Below are 18,125 nucleotides of genomic sequence, written 5' to 3' on the forward strand. Positions count from 1 at the left end.
CCTATGGCAGAGCAATGATTAGACTCCAAATCTCCTGATTCCCGGTCCTGTGCCTTAACCAGAAGAACATCTTACATCTCAGATAATTACCCTGCCCACGGCACTTGTGAGAGTTTGGATTTGTTACCCGGCAGAGATCTGGAACGTTGAACATTCTGCACTGGCAGTCTCTGGATTTTGGCTTTCTAACACTGAATCTCCTTGTCTTGTAGGTCAGCCAAAGGCATCTCCTACCGTGCACCTTTTCCCTCCATCCTCGGAAGAGATCAAAACAAAGAGCAAAGCCACACTGGTGTGTCTGCTGGGCAGCTTTTACCCAGGCTCAGTCCAAGTCACCTGGAAAGCTGACGGCCAGCAGATCTCCACTGGAGTGGAGACGACCAAGCCATCCAAACAGAGTGACAACAAGTTCATGGCCAGCAGTTACCTGTCTCTGGAGGCATCAAAGTGGAAGACCCATGAGACCTACACCTGCCAGGTGACACACGATGGGAAGAACTTCGAGAAGTCCCTGAAGAGCTCAGAGTGTTCTTAACCCTCTGACCCCCAGAGGGTTTCCCGTGTCAGTCTGTAGGGGGTTCCCCAAGGGAACCAGGGATCTGTCTGTAGCATTCCCATAATGCCGATTTCCAGAAAATCTGCTTCCTCTTTTAGGTGGGGGATTTTACCAATCCATATGACACCTGTCTTTATTCCAATGTCCCCATCGCTCTCACCCCCTGCATTCCCTGGAATTGTCCTTCCTGCTTTAGTCTCTGATGCAGCCTTGTTAGGATATTAATAAAATCAGAAAAATTTGACTATTGCTGTATCTGTGAAGAGTTTAACTTCTTCTGTCCCTTTTACATCTTGTGTATTAATTGCAATATTCACCTTCTCTTCCAATAAAATAAATTTACCTTTTATCAGCTAATATGGTTTTCTTTTTAGTAGGGATCTCGTTGGCTTTGGGGTTTCAGACAAGCTAAGGGAGAAGTAATTCTAAATGACGTGTAATATAATGGAGATCAGGGGAGGGGGAGAGATGTCACAGAGGGATCATTACCCAAGCTGTGACTGTTCTCCCCCAAGACTGGTCACTCTGGCTCTCAGCCAGCCTTCTGGGAGGGGTGACAATTGCTGCTGCACAAATCTCTCTCCAGAGCACACGTTGTGTTACGGAATCACTGGGGATCATGGGCTGCATGAGAGCGTAATGCAAACCCCCGTGGCTCTGCAGCCAGCCCTGCTTGTGCTGGGATCCTGGCAGCAGGGCTAGGCTGGCTCAATGCTCAGCTGGGTCACTAGCCCTGCAGAGAGCAGGCTGCTCTGTGAGTTAGTATTGACTCACCCTCTGCCCTCGCAGGGGGCAGATTCCGGCTCCCATTTTCTCCCTTTAGTCTTTCTTCAAGAAGCCTCATTGGAGTCAGTCAATGGGCTATTGGCTGAACAGCTCGGGACTCAGGGGAATAAGCGTCCAAATCTGGCCCATAGAGTGAGGGGCATGACACTGCTGCAGGTTGGTCCCTGGGTTAGGCTATAAACAGAGCTCCTGGCTACTTCTGCTCACTAGAGACACAAAGGACCTCTTTGGAAGAGTTCCATTTGGCAGGATATTTAATACCAACTTGGGGGACATGGAAATCTGCCTGAATTAAACAAGTGCTGCTGGCCACTGAGACACACCTGCTGTGTTTCAGCCAGAGGGGAAGGCAGTGACTTTTATGTGCAGTTTGACCAACTGTGTAAATGAGTAAAGTGCTTTGGGAGTCTTCAGATTCAAGATGCTTTTCAAATGAAATCAAAACATTACTGATGAGATGGATTCTCTGGAATCATTCAGGCCTGTGTTACTTCTGGGCTGCTGCACAATTTGGGCCTTGACAGGCCAGAGCAGACAGTTTGTGTCCCATTAATTACCCCATAGTTGTCCTGGGGAATCAGTTTCATGTGAGACTGGATACTCGGAGGGGAGCTCCAGGGTCTGTCTCACCCTTCCCAGACAGCAGCATGCACCGTGTGTACAGCTGGGAATTTGCATCACAAAGACATTTATCATGGACCCCGAGTCGTGCTGGGCCACCCAGGCAAAGGAGACCCTGATTCCCCAACAATCCTGGGGCCAGGGAGGTAAAGGGATACATTTGTATCACATATGCCACGTATTTGGCAGATACCACCATGCTGTCGTCACTCACAATATGAGTTACATGGATGGATGGATGGATGGACGGACGGATGGCCAGTCATGCACTGCCACCTCCTACAGAAGGAGTTAAGTGGAAAGGGAGCAGAGGGAGGCTGCGATATGGATGAGTTTGAAAGAATGAAGGTTTCTTAAACTTCACAAAGTATGTTTAACGTCCCCAGACCAACTGTCCCACCATTCCCCCCCTACACAAACATGTCTGTACATGGTGGGGGGGTAAGAATTCCAGGTTATGATTTGTGGAGCACCAAGAGTGTGCAGTACACAGAGGAGACAATGGCTCTCAGAAGTTTTCAGCAGCTCACACACAACGTGTGTATGAGAGGGAGAACGAGCATGGGCCATGGAGTTCGCTACTCAAATTCAGGGTGTGCGCTGATTTTAAACACTACTTCACTGACAAAAAGGCTCTGTTGCCTTGCACATGTAAACTACAATACACTGATGAATGGACTGACAAACCACATGAAGTATTTAAGGTGTTTTCAAAAGTGACTAACTCCATTAAAAGTCTAAGTTCAACTGAAAGTCAATAGGATTTAGAAGTGTAAGGGCCAGATTTAAAAGGTATTGAAATGAATGGGCGTTTGGCAGCTAGGTGCTTTTGAAAATCCCACTAGGTGCCATCCTGTACATATAGGTGCTTAAATACCTTTAACACTCCAGCCCAACGTGCTGAAGTCACTTCTGACAAGGGGACTTGAGCACTTTTGCCAGCGGCTCAGGCCTCCTCTCCCTACCCAGGGAATTCTCACAGAGTCTGAGCCTGAGCCACTGAATTCACAGGAGCTTCCCCACCAACTTCAGTAAATGCCAGATAAAGTGTTAAACAGAGCACAGGATCATCCTTGGCTTCAACTACGGCCCATTAATGAGGAAATTAGACTGGTACCATTCACGTCCCTGGCCGTGCTGAGCTGACACACACCAAGTGCTAAGGGGGGTTCGTGTTTACAGTCAGAGGGAGGGTCCAGGGCCCTGGTTTAATTCACAAGAAACCAGCTGAGCATGGACACAGCTCACAGCCTAAATGTTTACTGGCCCTGCCTTTGGCGAGAGGGGCACCACACGCCCACACTCTGCTGGGCAGCAGGCACCAGAGTGGCTCTCCTAAGGTGGAGGGGGAGGGAACAGCCAGCAATGGTGGGAGTCTCACAGCAGCTCTGTCCAGGGAAACAGTGCAGGGATTTACTGCTGAGAACAGCTGGGAAATACAGAGCAAATGGCTGTCGTTGGGGGCACTGCGTTAATTTCTAAAGGCAACTGGGGGCTCCCACGAGGAAAGTGCTGATCTCTGCTGCGCACTGCACATGGGCGGATACCAGCCTGGCCTTGTATTGGTACCAACAGGGTCTGGGGCATTTTCCAGCATATGCCAGCTGTGCAATGGACACGGCTTTACAAACACCAAAGGTTCTGAGCATCTTGCTTGACTCCGGGCTTCCAGCAATGCCTGCACCTGACCCACTGCTGGGGTTCAGACAGAGCATGGTGGCGATCGCTTTCATGGCACATGGATCTTGAGCCCTTCCTCAGGCATGTCCAATGTGGAGACTTCACCAGCCCCCTGCATGGCTCAGCTGAGAGCGAACACAGGACGTCATGATGCAGCTTCTTGCAGAGACTCAGAGCGACCCCCTGGCCCCTGGACGATCTGAAGATCCCAATCAGGTAAGTTAGGACAATGGGGGAGGGGACATCTTAGCTTCTCATGGACAGATGCAGAGAGGCTGCGCTATTCAGAGATTAGATGAGGACAGCACGTGGTTTGGATCACACCCTATCCACCCGTGTGCAGCCCCTGGCATGTCTGATCTGTCTCTTCGCTGACACTTATTGGTGGGTCACCGGGACATGTTGTACATTAATTAGGTTGAGAAAGATGCTGGTGCTCCCAGATGTGTGGGGTTCCGGACACGTGCTTTCTAAGTATGGTTATCGCATCCGTAACATACACAACAGCTCGTGCGCCTCATTCTTTCCCCGACGTAATTCCACTGAAGTCAATACAATGGCACCAGTGACGAATGTGGCCCACTATTGGCCTGTCCTGGCCAAATGGCAGTGGAAGGACCAACACGCAGTCCAGTTGTGTACATGCCCTCCAGCACCCAGATCCGTTCTCCACGGGCTCCAGGCACAGCAGCACAGACACGCATGCAGATCCACAGCCGGTGCGGGGGTTGGGGGAGCATCGTAGTGGTGGAACCCAGCACGGTACCAGAGCACAGAGCTCCTTTGGTTCTCTCTAGGTACCATTACGCCCCCATCACTGTAGTGCCTGAGCATCTCTGAGACACGACAGAACTTATCCTTACATCACCCTCAGAGGCACAGAAGTGCTGCCCCATTTTACAGACGGGGAATGGAGGCACAGAGATGACATCATTTGCTCAACGATACAAAGTCAGTGGCAGAGCCAGGACATGAACCCCGCTTTCATGACTCCCAATCCACTGCCTTAACGACAAGCCCATCTTCTGCTCTCTTATGTGGGCTGTCTGCGGGGACCAGGATTTGGCCTTATTCTGAGTTCTCCCAAGGAATACTCCATTGCTTCATTTCCCAGTGAATCTTCACTCCTCCGATTGTACGCTGAGTTTCTCCGGAAAGGATAAACCTGCACTCCCATGGGGTGCCAGTGGAGATTGCCCCGCACCTCTTTTTCCCCCCTCACGGGCACTGGAGGTGACCTCTCCCTGCCATCGACTGGGACAGGTTTTTGTACAGCCCTGTGTCACTGTGGGGGGTCTTCGGTGGAGGAACCCAGCTGACCGTCCTTGGTAAGTCACTGAATTACTCTCAAAGTTTCCTCCTCCTGGCTGTATTGTACGTTTTCCATGGTTTTTTTCCTGCTTTCTTTGTCTTCATGCTGGGCTCGGGACTCCTCTCACTTTATATATGGACCTTTACACTGTCTTGGAAAGAATGTTTAGTCTCTCTGGATAGTCATAGCAGGTGTACATGGCCCATGTTGGATTTTCTTTTCTTTTCCCACTGAAGAGAAGTTTGAATTTGACCATGAAACCTATTGAGATTCTGCCACTGGGTCCCCAGTTACGATGACCTAGTTTTAGCTCCTTCAGGAAAAGATTTTCCCCCTTTTTCTTTTCGGGTATTAACTATTTCTCATTAGCACAGGGTGCTAGTTAGTGTATGAAAGAAACCCCGGGCCAGCTTCTCTGGTGCCGCACAATGCCCTAGCTCCATTGTCTACAATAACTCAGCACCAGCACTCACCCCAGGATCCTGCAGACAGGTGTCCAATCCCATGACATCTCATGTGCTATAAAAATCCTTGCTCCCTGGTGATTTAAAATCGGATTTGTTGGGGGCCTTTGGAAGGAAATGCTTAGGAATGAGAGCTGGGCAGAAAATATGGTTTTCTTCTGTGAATAATTTCAGGAAAGGCAAAACAAAAAAATCATTTTCATCTCAATGGACCCAAAATCCCAAACAAGCATTTTCAGCTGAAAACAGAAAATACTTAAGCTATTTACATTTTTCGGCTTAAGATTTAAATTTTTTCCATTTTGGGATTTTCAACCAAAAAACAAAACAAAAAGTAACAAAAAAATTTTTTCCAAGGCAAGCAGACACTTCCCACAAAAATTTTCATTCAGTTGAAAACCAAATTTTCCACTGAAAATAGTTTTGATGGGTCATTTTCAACCAGCCCCATTTGTCACACTGCTCATTTACAGCTAGACAAGTGACTGATCAAATTTTAAAAATAGAAGGCCAGCTCCCCATATGGTGTAAATCCATGTAGCTTCCTTGCCAGCAAGGGACTACACTGATTTACACTTACCCTGAGGAGCCTAATTGCACTGACTAACTTACAATGGAATGGATCTTCAGTGTCAGGAGTACCTTGGATGACTATAGCTACCACTGAATTTCAGCTTGGAAATGCAACACAAATCCACCCAAAACTTTTAGTTATGCAAGATGTTAGTTAAATGTGATGGGGTTGGAGCAGCCTGCAGGGGGAGAGGGCTTTAAAGAGGTTGCACTAAATGTGTCCCTCAAGCCTGGAGCACACTAACGAGGTTGCTGGCCAGTCTGAAAGGATAGGCGGCTTTGTAGAGGCTGGATTCTGCCAGCTCAGAGATCAGGATGCTGGCTGGACCAGCCGGCTTCAGTTACAGAACAGCCTAGGGGACCTGATGGACCTGGCTTAGCCAGGGCTTGGTAAGTCAGGGCTGACAGTATTAGCTCAAATACCATTGTTGGTTGCTTTGACCTACATAAAGCGTGAAATAATTAGGGCCCAGACTGCGGTAGCCCTACTCATGCCGAGTAGCACATTGCTTTTCATACAGTCCCACTAATGTAATGGGACCGACTGCCTGTGGAGTAAGGTGCAACCTGGCGTGAGGACGGGCATCCCAATTTGGCTCCAGCGCCAAGGCTGCTGCAGAAATGTTACTAAGAGTTTAAAAATTCCCCAAACTTTTGCATCCCTTCTTAAGCAGGTAGTGCCTTCATTGTCCCCGTCCCCCCCCCCCCCCCCGTCTCTATGCAGTTACACAGCACAGCACCAGGCAAGGGCCCAGGGGAATCTACTCTGCCCCCACCATGAAATCAACCCTCAGTGTGGTATTTTGCAAGGTCCCTTTTCCTCTTGTCTTAAACCCCAATCTAGCAAAGCACTTTCAGATGCACACTGGATCGGGCCCTGTAGCAGGGACTGGTCCCATAAGGACTCTGTACTTTACAGCTGCTGAAGACATTTCAGCAACAAGCTCACTTGGTAACTAGGCTGTTCAGCAACAGGAACAGGCAACAATGGTTTGGTAGGAGATTGTTCGTCAAACCCAGGTGTTAATCAGAAGATCTGACCCTTAGCAGAGAGGCCTACCGACCCAGACAGACAATGATGATTCAACAATGGGTTTATTGACCCACTTGGCAGAATAGAGAATTTATCCCTGCTATGGAATTCCATAGGATGCTTCACAAACTCCCCCCCTCTCTCCCAAAACTGTACAGAATTTTACACTACTTTCTATAAAAGACTATTTAATGTATGTAGCTCTCCTGTCCTATGCTTTGGATCCTAGTGATTTCTTTGTAATCATCGAATATTTTTTCCAGTAGAAAAAAAATGTGGATTACCCCCGTTTCCTCTGTGTCTCGAGTGAAGCAGCCCCCAAGGCCTGAACAGACAAGTTAAACTCTAAGCTTAGACCCGAAGAAATATCCCCCAAATAATACACAGAATGTAGTCCAAGGAAGATACTTAGATGCTGGTTTAATGCTTTATATTCCGAAGATGAAGCAAAAGGCAGAATGAACACTGTTTTTCCTCTGTGAATGGTTTCCAATAGCAGTTCAGTGCATACAGATTGGAACCTAATGGTTTAGTCACTTTTGGACAAAATCATTTTTCTCGTTAGCACTAACACTGTATTCCTCACACCCTCCCCCCCGAAAACTCTCGTTTGTAGTCAGTTACTGTTACAGGTGTATGAGCTATACACAGTTCCTAATTAGTTCATAAAGGAAGGACCCCAAATGTCCTGTGCAGAGGATTGGACCCCAAACATCCTGATTCCCAGTCCTGTGCCTTAACCAAAAGAACATCTTACATCTCAGATCATTACCCTGCCCACGGCGCTTGTGAGAGGTTGGATTTGTTACACGGCAGAGATCTGGAAAGTTGAACATTCTGCACTGGCAGTCTCTGGATTTGGGTTTTCTAACACTGAATCTCTTTGTCTTGTAGGTCAGCCAAAGGCATCTCCTACCGTGCACCTCTTCCCTCCATCTTCGGAAGAGATCAAAACAAAGAGCAAAGCCACACTGGTGTGTCTGCTGGGCAGCTTTTACCCAGGCTCAGTCCAAGTCACCTGGAAAGCTGATGGCCAGCAGATCTCCACTGGAGTGGAGACGACCAAGCCATCCAAACAGAGTGACAACAAGTTCATGGCCAGCAGTTACCTGTCTCTGGATGCATCAAAGTGGAAGACCCATGAGACCTACACCTGCCAGGTGACACACGATGGGAAGAACTTCGAGAAGTCCCTGAAGAGCTCAGAGTGTTCTTAACCCTCTGACCACAGGGGGCTCAGCTGGTTCCCGTGTCAGTCTGTAGGGGGTCCCCAGAGGAGCCGGAATCTGCCTGTAGCACTGCTATAGTGTGGATTTCCAGCAAATCTGCTTCCTGTTTTAGGTGGGGGATTTTACCAATTCATCACACCTGTCTTTATTCCCATGTCCCCGCTGCTCATACCCCCTCTGCATTCCCTGGAAATGTCCTTCCTGCTTTAGCCTCTGATGCAGCCTTGTTAGGATATTAATAAATCCAGAAACATGCAAGTATTGCTGTATCTGTGAAGAGTTTAACTTCTTCTGTCCCTTTTACACCTTGTGTATTAATTGCAACATTCACCTTCTCTTCCAATAAAATAAACTTACCTTTTTATCAGCCAATATGGTTTTCTTTTTAGTAAAGATCTCATTGGCTTTGGGGTTTCAGACAAGCTAAGGAAGAAGTAACGCTAAGTGACGTGTAATATAATGGAGATCAGGGGAGGGGAAGGGGGAGAAATGTCACAGAGGGATCATTACCCAAGCTGTGACTGTTCTCCCCTAACACTGGTCACTCTGGCTCTCAGCCAGCCTTCTGGGAGGTGTGACAATTGCTGCTGCACAAATCTCTCTCCAGAGCACACGTTGTGTTAGGGATTCACTGGGGGATCGTGGGCTGCATGAGAGTGTAATGCAAACCCCCGTGGCTCTGCAGCCAGCCCTGCTTGTGCTGGGATCCTGGCAGCTCCCAACAGACCAGCAGGGCTAGGCTGGCTCAATGCTCAGCTGGGTCACTAGCCCTGCAGAGAGCAGTCCGCTCTGTGAGTTAGTATTGAGTCACCCTCTGCCCTCGCAGGGGGCACATTCCAGCTCCCGTCTTCTCCCTTTAGTCATTCTTCAAGAAGCCTCATTGGAGTCAATGGGCTATTGGCTGAACAGCTCGGGACTCAGGGAAACAAAAAAGTGTCCAAATCTGGCTCATAGAGTGAGGGGCACCACACTGCTGCAGGCTGTTCCCTGGGATAGGCTGCAAACAGAGCTCCTGGCTACTTCTGGTCAGTAGAGACACAAACCCCTCTTTGGAAGAGTGGCCTTTAATATCCTGCCAACACCAACCTGGCTGACAGCTCTCTATCCACCCAACCGGCCCTCCCCGCAGGTTCAGCTGTACATGGAAATCTGCCTGAAATAAACTCGTCCTGCTGGCCCCTGTGTGACACTTGCTATGTTTCAGCCAGAGGGGAAGGGGGTGAACAGTTTGACCCGCTGTGTAAGTGTGTAAATTCTTTGGAATCCCTCAGATGCTTTATTATTTATTTACAAATAAATCATAACATTAGTGATGGTCTGGATTCTGTGGGGTGTGCAACACCTGGGTCCTTAATTATTCTGGTGTGTTGCACAGTTTGGGTCTTAATTGGCTTGTCCAGACAGTTTGTCCCCCATTAAAAACCCATCAGTTGTGCTGGGGGATCAGTAGCATGCGAGACTGGATACTCTGAGGGGCGCCCTGGAGTCTGTCCCTCCCTTCCCAGACAGCAGCATGCACCGTGTGTACAGCTAAGAACTCAAATCACGGAGAGCGTTTAACATGGACCCATGAGCAGTGCGGGGCCAGCCAGCCAAAAGAGACACTTCAACACTGATTCTCCCACAGCCATGTCAGCTTTAAAACAATAATTAAGGAGGCCAATGAGCTTTACAGGGTTTAAATTGGTATCATTTCTGTATGCCAGATATTTGAGGAAAGCAGGGTGGGAGCTAACACTCACAGTATGGGCCTCTCATGGCTGGCAAGCCACTCATGCTCTGCCACCACCAATGAAAAGGAATAAGGAGGAAAGACGACAAATGGAAACTAGCCGATAGATGAGTTTTGAAGGATGATATTTTCTTCCCCATCACACGTTTTTGACATCTCTGCACCTGTTTGTCCCTCCATCCCAACACACACACACACACACACACAAACTGTCCACGAGGGATAATTATCCCAGATCATTGCTGTTTTGTGGAGCACTAAGCTGGTACATGGTGCTGTAGAGAACACAGAGGAGACAATGGCTCTCCAACGCTCTCAGGAGCTTGCAATGCAAGCATGGGAGGGAAGGGATCCGAGAGAGAGAAAGCCCACCAGAAAGAGTTGGCTGCTAGAACCAACTGGTTTGTGCTGATTTTTTAAAATAATGTTCTTGATGCACGGGCTCTGGAAAGAGATTAAATTCCTTTGCTCAGTGATTATTGATCAATCCTCTTGCCATGCAAATGTGAACTCCCGGAGACTCTGATGAATAGATTGAAAAACTGCATGAAGCTTTGAGGTTATTTTCAGTAGTGACAAACTTCCTTAGGATCTAAGTCAATGGGATTGAGGCTCTTAAGGGCCAGATTTTTAAAAGTATTGCAATAAATGACCGTTAGGCACCCAGGTTCTTTTGAAACTCCCAGTAGGCCGCTATCTGCATCTTTAGGCACCTAAATACCTTTAAAAATCTGGCCCCAAGTGTCTAAATCACTTTTGAAAATGGGATTGTGTCTCTCAAGTCATTTAGGTGCTTTTTAAAATGTTACCCTTTGATACGATGGTGACAGATGCTATAGAAAGCGCTACGATTCATAGACAGCTAGAGGGATAGTTTATCATCTGCAGTTTCTGTAAATACCCCTCTGTCTTCTGTTTTGTAGCTGGCTTCCTGCTTCTGGGGCATGCCCTGGGTGGTGTGCAGTGCTCAGGTGTGCTGTTCTCTCCCCATCAGATGAGTGCCACTCCAGAGGAAATTCCAGTTTAAACATTTTTAACTAGCTTCCATTGGCTTGATTTGTCAGCTAGGGTTTGGAAAGCAGAGGGGTTTTTGGTCCACTGGCTCTGTGGGGCTTACAGACCCTGGGGCTCCAGGTCCTCCAGTAGAAACCAGACACCACCAGAGAGCAGCTAAAAAAATCCCCCATGGAATCTACCAGAACTTTTACCTGGGGAAGGTGTGGGTTGTCTCCCCTCTGAGTCTGTACGTGTGTTTTTCTACAGGTCCCCAACATTGCTACATTCAGATTTCACATGCACCCACTTGAGGTCTGATTCTCCAGTCATACCAGTGTAAACTGGCCATAATGCCATTGAATCCAGTGGAGTTATGCTCGACTGAGACTGGCCCGTAGCATCCATTGGGGTCTCTATGTCCTTGTTTTCTAGAGCTGGAAGCACTTGAGCATCACAACAGGCTGTGTTACAGTACGACTACAGAAGTATGGCACGCAAAGTGCCATAGGTCGCACCCTTAGAGGTGAACTGCAGGACTATTAAAAATTGACTCATGACTGCGATGAGATGTCAGTTATCTGTTAGGTCACAGAGCGCTCCATTCTGGGATATCTTCAGCTGGCACTTCCTGGCTTGGAGAACGTAAAAGGGTGTGAAGTATTTTTAAAAGCTCTCCTCACCGGTGAGTTCGGGAGCCCGGAGATCCGTGCTTTGCTTTAAAATGCAGAGTTGGAAAAAGTGTCTTACAGATTCACTCATCATTATCCCACTGCAGAGTCTTGGGGTAAGAGCAGAGCTGGGCATATGCCGTCTGAGAAAGAGGTTGCCATATTATTTCATCAGAGCTAACCCCTGCTCTGCTCCAATACACAAAGCACGCACCGCCCCTCCTCTGTATTCTTCCCTGTGCACTTTACAGCAAGCTGAGCTCCCCTGCATCTGTACAAAGACTTACGCCTAAACCACCCCAGGGTTTAGCCAGCATAGACCCGGGTGGAGGCTCCCAGTCCATCTGGAGACCAGCTTGCTGCACAGAGGAGCTGCAAACCTCCCCGCGTGGGAGAGCGCTGGAGGGGGCCACCATTGCCCCCAAAGTAGACTTCACTGGTCAATACATGAGTTTTTCTTTCAGTTCCCATACATTAATTATGACACTTAGCTGGACTCTATAGATACCAGAGAGAGAAAGAAGTTCACATTTCCAGACAGAGGGATGGTGCAGTGCTCTGGAAGGACAGATGAAACCAGCCGAGTGGAGAGAGGGATCACAGTTAAGATCTATGTTGCTGATGCCTGGAGAGAGAGAGGGTTAGCATCACAAGTGAACAGTCTACTGGGCACCAGGAAGTGAATCTGCCCTGTGAATCTCTGGAGGGAGAGGAGAGCTCTGTAATGCTGAGAGTTTGAAATCAACATCTTTAAGGCAAGAGTGCCTGGTTCAACTGGCAAAAAGATCAGAATACAGATACAGGCTGAAGTTAATTCTACAGGCTGCTTCCAGATTGATGTATCCTGCCATATTATTAAATGACCAGCCTGTATTGGTACAAAGACTTGATAAATTCAAGCTTACCAGACAGACAAAGCATCGATAGTCCCAGAAAAGCTTGGAGGTTCCCGACTGGTTTTCAGCTACCAACAGCAGTCAGGAAAACCTGTATTGAACCGACTGCTAGGCCCTAAACCAAGGATGATGTAGATTTTATTCCCTGGGAAATAAACCATAAGCACTGGGTCATTGTCTCACGGCTCCAGACGTATCCTGAACCAGATACCCTATTGCCAAGGGCCGACACAGCAACATCTCCTGTGAATATGGGATGGAGTAGCTTCTGCCCTGGTCCTGGTGTCTCCTGACGAGGCAGATCAGAGAAGGTATAGTACAGTTATCCTAACTTCTCCCAGAAGACAAGAATGACCGCTACAGAGAACGGGTATCACTTACTAGAACAATGCAGTACCAGTTTTCACACATCATTTCCAACATACTGCGTTCAGTAGTCAATTGTCCTGGCTCTCCAGTGCTTGACACAGGTTCTCTGACTTCATTTTTAAGTGTTGCAATCCTGCAAAACCCAGAAATCTGACCTACCTAATACCTGCTGTATCCTCTAAAGGATGGCACATGAAAAAAAAAATGAAATCTGTGAAGCTATATGGGATATCAATGCAGGAATTGGCCCTTGGTGTTCATGTCTATAGGTGCTCAAAGTTCTCCACAGAGGAGCCCATCTTATCTGCAACAGACCTCTGAATCGGTGAAGAGCAGAATGTTCTGTTATTCTGTCCAAGTGTTCTTCCCCCAGAAGACAACACTTCCAGAAACACTGACGCAGCAACAATCAATGGTAAGTGTCAAATGCTGGAACTATAGCGTGGTTCTTCCCAGGATTCCCCTACTGAAACCTCTGGCACATAGTCTCCCTTTATGCGGCGTGAAGAGATCCATGGTGGCGTCCATTAGGGTGGAGGTAGCAACATTCTCATTCTACGCACTGTGTCCATGTGGGAGCACCCTGCTGTGCTAATGCCCAACCAACATTCATTGGACCCAGGAGTCTCCTCAGAGAAAAGGAACGTCATCCTGATCTCTGGCAATTCCTGATTCAGCACATCCACGGGGTCACCTTCTGCTTGGAGGTTTTTGCACAGCCACGTGTCACTGTGTGTATGTCTTCGGAGGAGGAACCCAGCTAACCGTCCTTGGTAAGTAACTGAAATATTCTTCTATAATTATTGTCCAGCTATTTTATTACTTGTTTTTTTTTTTAAAAAAACTGTGCATCTTTTTGTTCCAGGCCGGGTGGTAGAATGAATCATACTGAAATTGTTTTCTTTCCTTTTACTCTGTGATTAAGAAGGGGCTTGTAGTTCTCGCCTCAGAATTTATCGCAAGTGAAGGATTTGGTCTTTTTAAAAAATGAATCTTGAGTTTCTCCCATGAGTGAAATTTCTAAGTTCCTTGCCCTAGTTTGTTTGATGCTGGTTGGGTTTTTTGGGGTCACAGAAGGTTTGGGGGAGGGGGGGAGGAGGGAAACTGTGACCCAGTCAATTAGAATTCTGCTAGTTTATGCAGCAGGAATGGGTTTGGTTTTCCTCCTTTCTTTGAAGGAAAACCTCCCCCAGATACAATCATTTAGAAAGGGAACGCTGTGCTTTTTTATAGGAGGAGGTCTGGTTTTTCAGAAGACTATTGCGTCACCAAGACAAACTGCCACTCAGCTTCTGAGACAAAACAAAGCTTCGTTTGCTTTCTTATTCTAGTTCAGATTTCCACCAATACCCAATGTAGCGGAGGAGTTCACTGTTAACGTTAACAGTGATTGGGCATGGAAAAGGGAGAAAAGGGGGCATCTTAATTCAGGCGGCTGCAGGTTTCCCCTGCTGAAATCCCTGGCACATATTCTCCCTTTATTCTGCATGAAGATCTCCCACTGACCCCTATGGGAGCTTCATGGGAAATCAAGGGGAGGGTGAGACATATTAGGCTCTTTTATGACAGTCTCCAATATTAAAATGTACTTAGAAGAAATATGGCAAGGAGTCATTAGTGACAGGCCTGGGCCATCTGGATCCTTGTAGTCAGGGGAACATAGAGACTCTCTGCAGTAACAAGAATTTAATCAAACCTGCAGTACATTTCAGGAAATCCCAGCCCCGCTGAAGCAGTCGGAGTTTTGCCATTGACTGCGGTGGGACCAGGGTTTCACCCATTGTGCCCTGTGAGGATCTCAGAGTATTTTACAATAGGGGTTACTATTCCTCATGTCACAGTTGGGGAATGTGAAGCGTAGAGGTGAAGTGACCTGCCCAAGGTCTTACAGCACATCAGTATCAGAGTCAGGAATAGCACCCAGGTCTTCTCACTCACCGTCTCCCGCCCTAGACCTCCTTTGCTAGACAGTTCTATTTACAAAGGGTCACCTCCTCTTCCCCGCTGCCCCCCCCACCCCTCCCGGGATGGGGCTGCACAGCCGAACTATCACCATTGGCAACAGTTACAACATCAAATAGAGCCAAACACAAAATGCTCAAAGCCTAAACTAAGGGGCCTTAATTAAAACAAAAGGGCAACTTTCCTGAAGGGTTGCAGTAGCACTGGGGCTTCCAGCTACAATAGGGACTTGCGAGCTAGACAGATTTAGGTTTCCCCAAAACCTGTAAGACACAAAGAGCTTGTCAATATTTTAGAGGGGGAAACTACTGAGGTTAACAGAAAATGAAGCTTAAAGGCTGTAAGACCCTGCAGAACAATGTTCCTAAAAGTCTGACGTTTAGAAAGAGGAAGCCTCCCTAAGAATATATTAGCCTGTTTGCAGGATTATGTCCTTAAGCAGCAATTTGGACTGGAATAATCAAAGAACACGACATCAAACAGATTATATGGGAAGCTCTGGAATTGCCTTCATTTGCTTTGCTGAACTCTGAATTTTAATGGCACTCTCTCTCGGGGGGGGGGGGGGTTGTTTTTTCTTGCCTTGCTAGTGATAAGTCTTTTAAATAAGACTTGAACTCACTTTTTGAAAATGCATCTAGTTACTGACTTGGGTATGAATTGTGAAATGTGCTATATACTTAGGACTAGATTCTGATCTCAGTTACACCAGTGTAAATTCAGAGTCACACTACTAAAAACAATGGAGTTAGTATTGCTAATGGGCTAGATCGTTATCTAGGGCCTGATCCAAAGCCTATTGAAACGAATGAGTGTCTTTCCATTGAATTCAATGGGCTTTGGATCACACTCTCTCTCTCAAGTTTCCCGTCTTTATTTAAAACTGATCAAATCCCATTAACTCTCCGTGGAAGAAAAAAGCTGAAAAGTGGGTTTTATAACATTTTATGAAATAACTTTTTTTAAAAAAAATCCCTCAAAAGCACAACGTCTGCAGCTTTGAACATTGTTTTCAGAGTAGCCTAGTGGAGATAATTGTCTCCACAATGTCTGGGAGCTTGCCCCAGGAGTGCAGGGCATAGGAAGGAGCTCACAGTTGGATACAGTAATTGAAAGGGAAGCATTTTTCAACAGATGGGGCAGCTGTAGCATGGTGCTATTGATGCGAGTTCGGTGCAATGCCTCTGCCAGATGTTTTCCCTGATTAGCTCTCAGCATGTGCATCTCTGAGGTTTGAGTCAGGGCCCCATCCTCAACTCTTACCCATCTAAGTAGTCCTTACGCAGATAGCCCCATTGTAACATTAGAGTCATTGAGAATATGCACATTGGTCATAACTATTCACAGCAATAGTTTGACTCCAAGCTCCACTGTCGTACAGGAAAAAAAAAACTCAAACTGAATGAAAATTGGCAATCACACCCACATTATTTAGCTCTGAAATAGTTTCCTTCCTTCTGCTTTGGCACGTTCTAGAATTCTGCTAATGTTAATCATTCTCCTTAATCCTCACACTGAATCTCCTTGTCTTGTAGGTCAGCCAAAGGCGTCTCCTACCGTGCACCTCTTCCCTCCATCCTCGGAAGAGATCAAAACAAAGAGCAAAGCCTTTTACCCAGGCTCAGTCCAAGTCACCTGGAAAGCTGACGGCCAGCAGATCTCCACTGGAGTGGAGACGACCAAGCCATCCAAACAGAGTGACAACAAGTTCATGGCCAGCAGTTACCTGTCTCTGGATGCATCAAAGTGGAAGACCCATGAGACCTACACCTGCCAGGTGACACACGATGGGAAGAACTTCGAGAAGTCCCTGAAGAGCTCAGAGTGTTCTTAACCCTCTGAACCCAGGGGCTCAGCCGGTTCCCATGTCAGTCACTAGAGAGTTTCCCAGGGGAGCCAGGAACCATAATGCTGATTTCCAGCAAAACTGCTTCCTGTTTTATGTGATCCCTTTGATACCCACCGTTACTCCTATGTTCCCACTGCTCTCGCCCCTCTGCATTCCCTGGAAACATCCTTCCTGCTTTAACCTCTGATGCAGCCTTGTTACAATATTAATAAAACCAGAAACATTCGGCTATCGCTGTGTCTGTGCAGAGTTAAACCTCTTCTGTCCTCTTCACACTTACTGACTGTATTTGAACTATTTACATTATCTTCCAATAAAACATGTACCTTTATCATCCAAATGTTCATCCTTCTGTGTTTGAGTCTCTTTTGCATTACACTTTTTCTTAGCTACTTACTCCATGAACATTAGCAGCACAGAGCTAGGGTGTTATTCCTTGGGAGTCATAGACGAGCTAACGATTGATCTGATCTAAGGTGGTAACTCCAAACCCAGGGGTCCCTACTGCAGAAACTCTCCCTGGAAGCAAGTTCTGTTGGTTAATTACAGAGGACCAAATTCTGCCTAAGTCCTATTGAAGTCAATGGGGCTAATCCCAAAGTAAAATGTGATTCATTCCAAATGAGCAAAGGTGACAATGCAGAGATGTTTGATTGTGTGATGCAAACGCTCTAGTTACAATTCAATCATAACAATACAGGCTTCCCTGAGGTTTATAGCTCTAGGCTGCTCATAGTGTGAACTGACTCATCAAAAACTATTGGACTCTTAAATACAATTGTCTAGTCTTGCATCAAAACCACACAACGTGTTGAGGTATTATTTCCCCTCAGCGCAATGACAGCGTCTAAATCTGCAGATACAATGGACATCCCAGACAGCAGCACTTAGGTACCACTGGGAACCAAGTTCCTACAGAGGAGTTATCAAGGACTCCAAGTGCCCAAGTTAGATGCAGCCAAAGGAGATGCCTTTATTAAAATAGAGTCTTCAGTAATGATGTACACTTTAAAATAATAATTGAGGAGATCAAGGGCTGTAGGGAATGGGTTAAATCGGTTTGCTCACGGAAGGACTTGAAAGGAGGTGTGCACCGCCTAGCACTAGTGTTTGGGGTCCTCTCCCTGGCCTGCCAGGTTCTCCACTTCTGGAAGGGAGTTGGGAATTGGGGACAGGGGAAGAACCTGTCTCCTTCTTTCCTCCCTCTACCCAGATCTGTGCAATGGACATTGACCGGTACTATGCATGGTGGAATGAGATACATGCGCGCACACACACAGGGAGGGAGCTGTGAGATGGAGCCAATGAGTTTGCAGTCATGTTTTAAAACATTTACTTATTAAAAGGCTCCAGGCACAGAGTAACTTTTCTTTTGCTCAGTGGCTACAATGTAGCAGTT

At 47.0% G+C, this 18,125-nt stretch overlaps 1 protein-coding gene across 1 annotated transcript in view; it reads left to right on the plus strand.

Moving 5' to 3' along the window:
- Positions 1 to 535, plus strand: part of LOC141999435 (immunoglobulin lambda-1 light chain-like) — a 112,933-nt gene extending 112,398 nt beyond the window's left edge. The window contains exon 4 of the mRNA XM_074972827.1: positions 213 to 535. Within this exon, the coding sequence (XP_074828928.1) occupies positions 213 to 535 (323 nt within the window). The remainder of the gene's footprint in view (positions 1 to 212) is intronic.
- The last annotated feature ends 17,590 nt before the right edge of the window (positions 536 to 18,125 follow it).

This window comes from Natator depressus, chromosome 15, assembly GCF_965152275.1.
Source record: "Natator depressus isolate rNatDep1 chromosome 15, rNatDep2.hap1, whole genome shotgun sequence".
Taxonomy (NCBI): Eukaryota; Metazoa; Chordata; order Testudines; family Cheloniidae; genus Natator; species Natator depressus.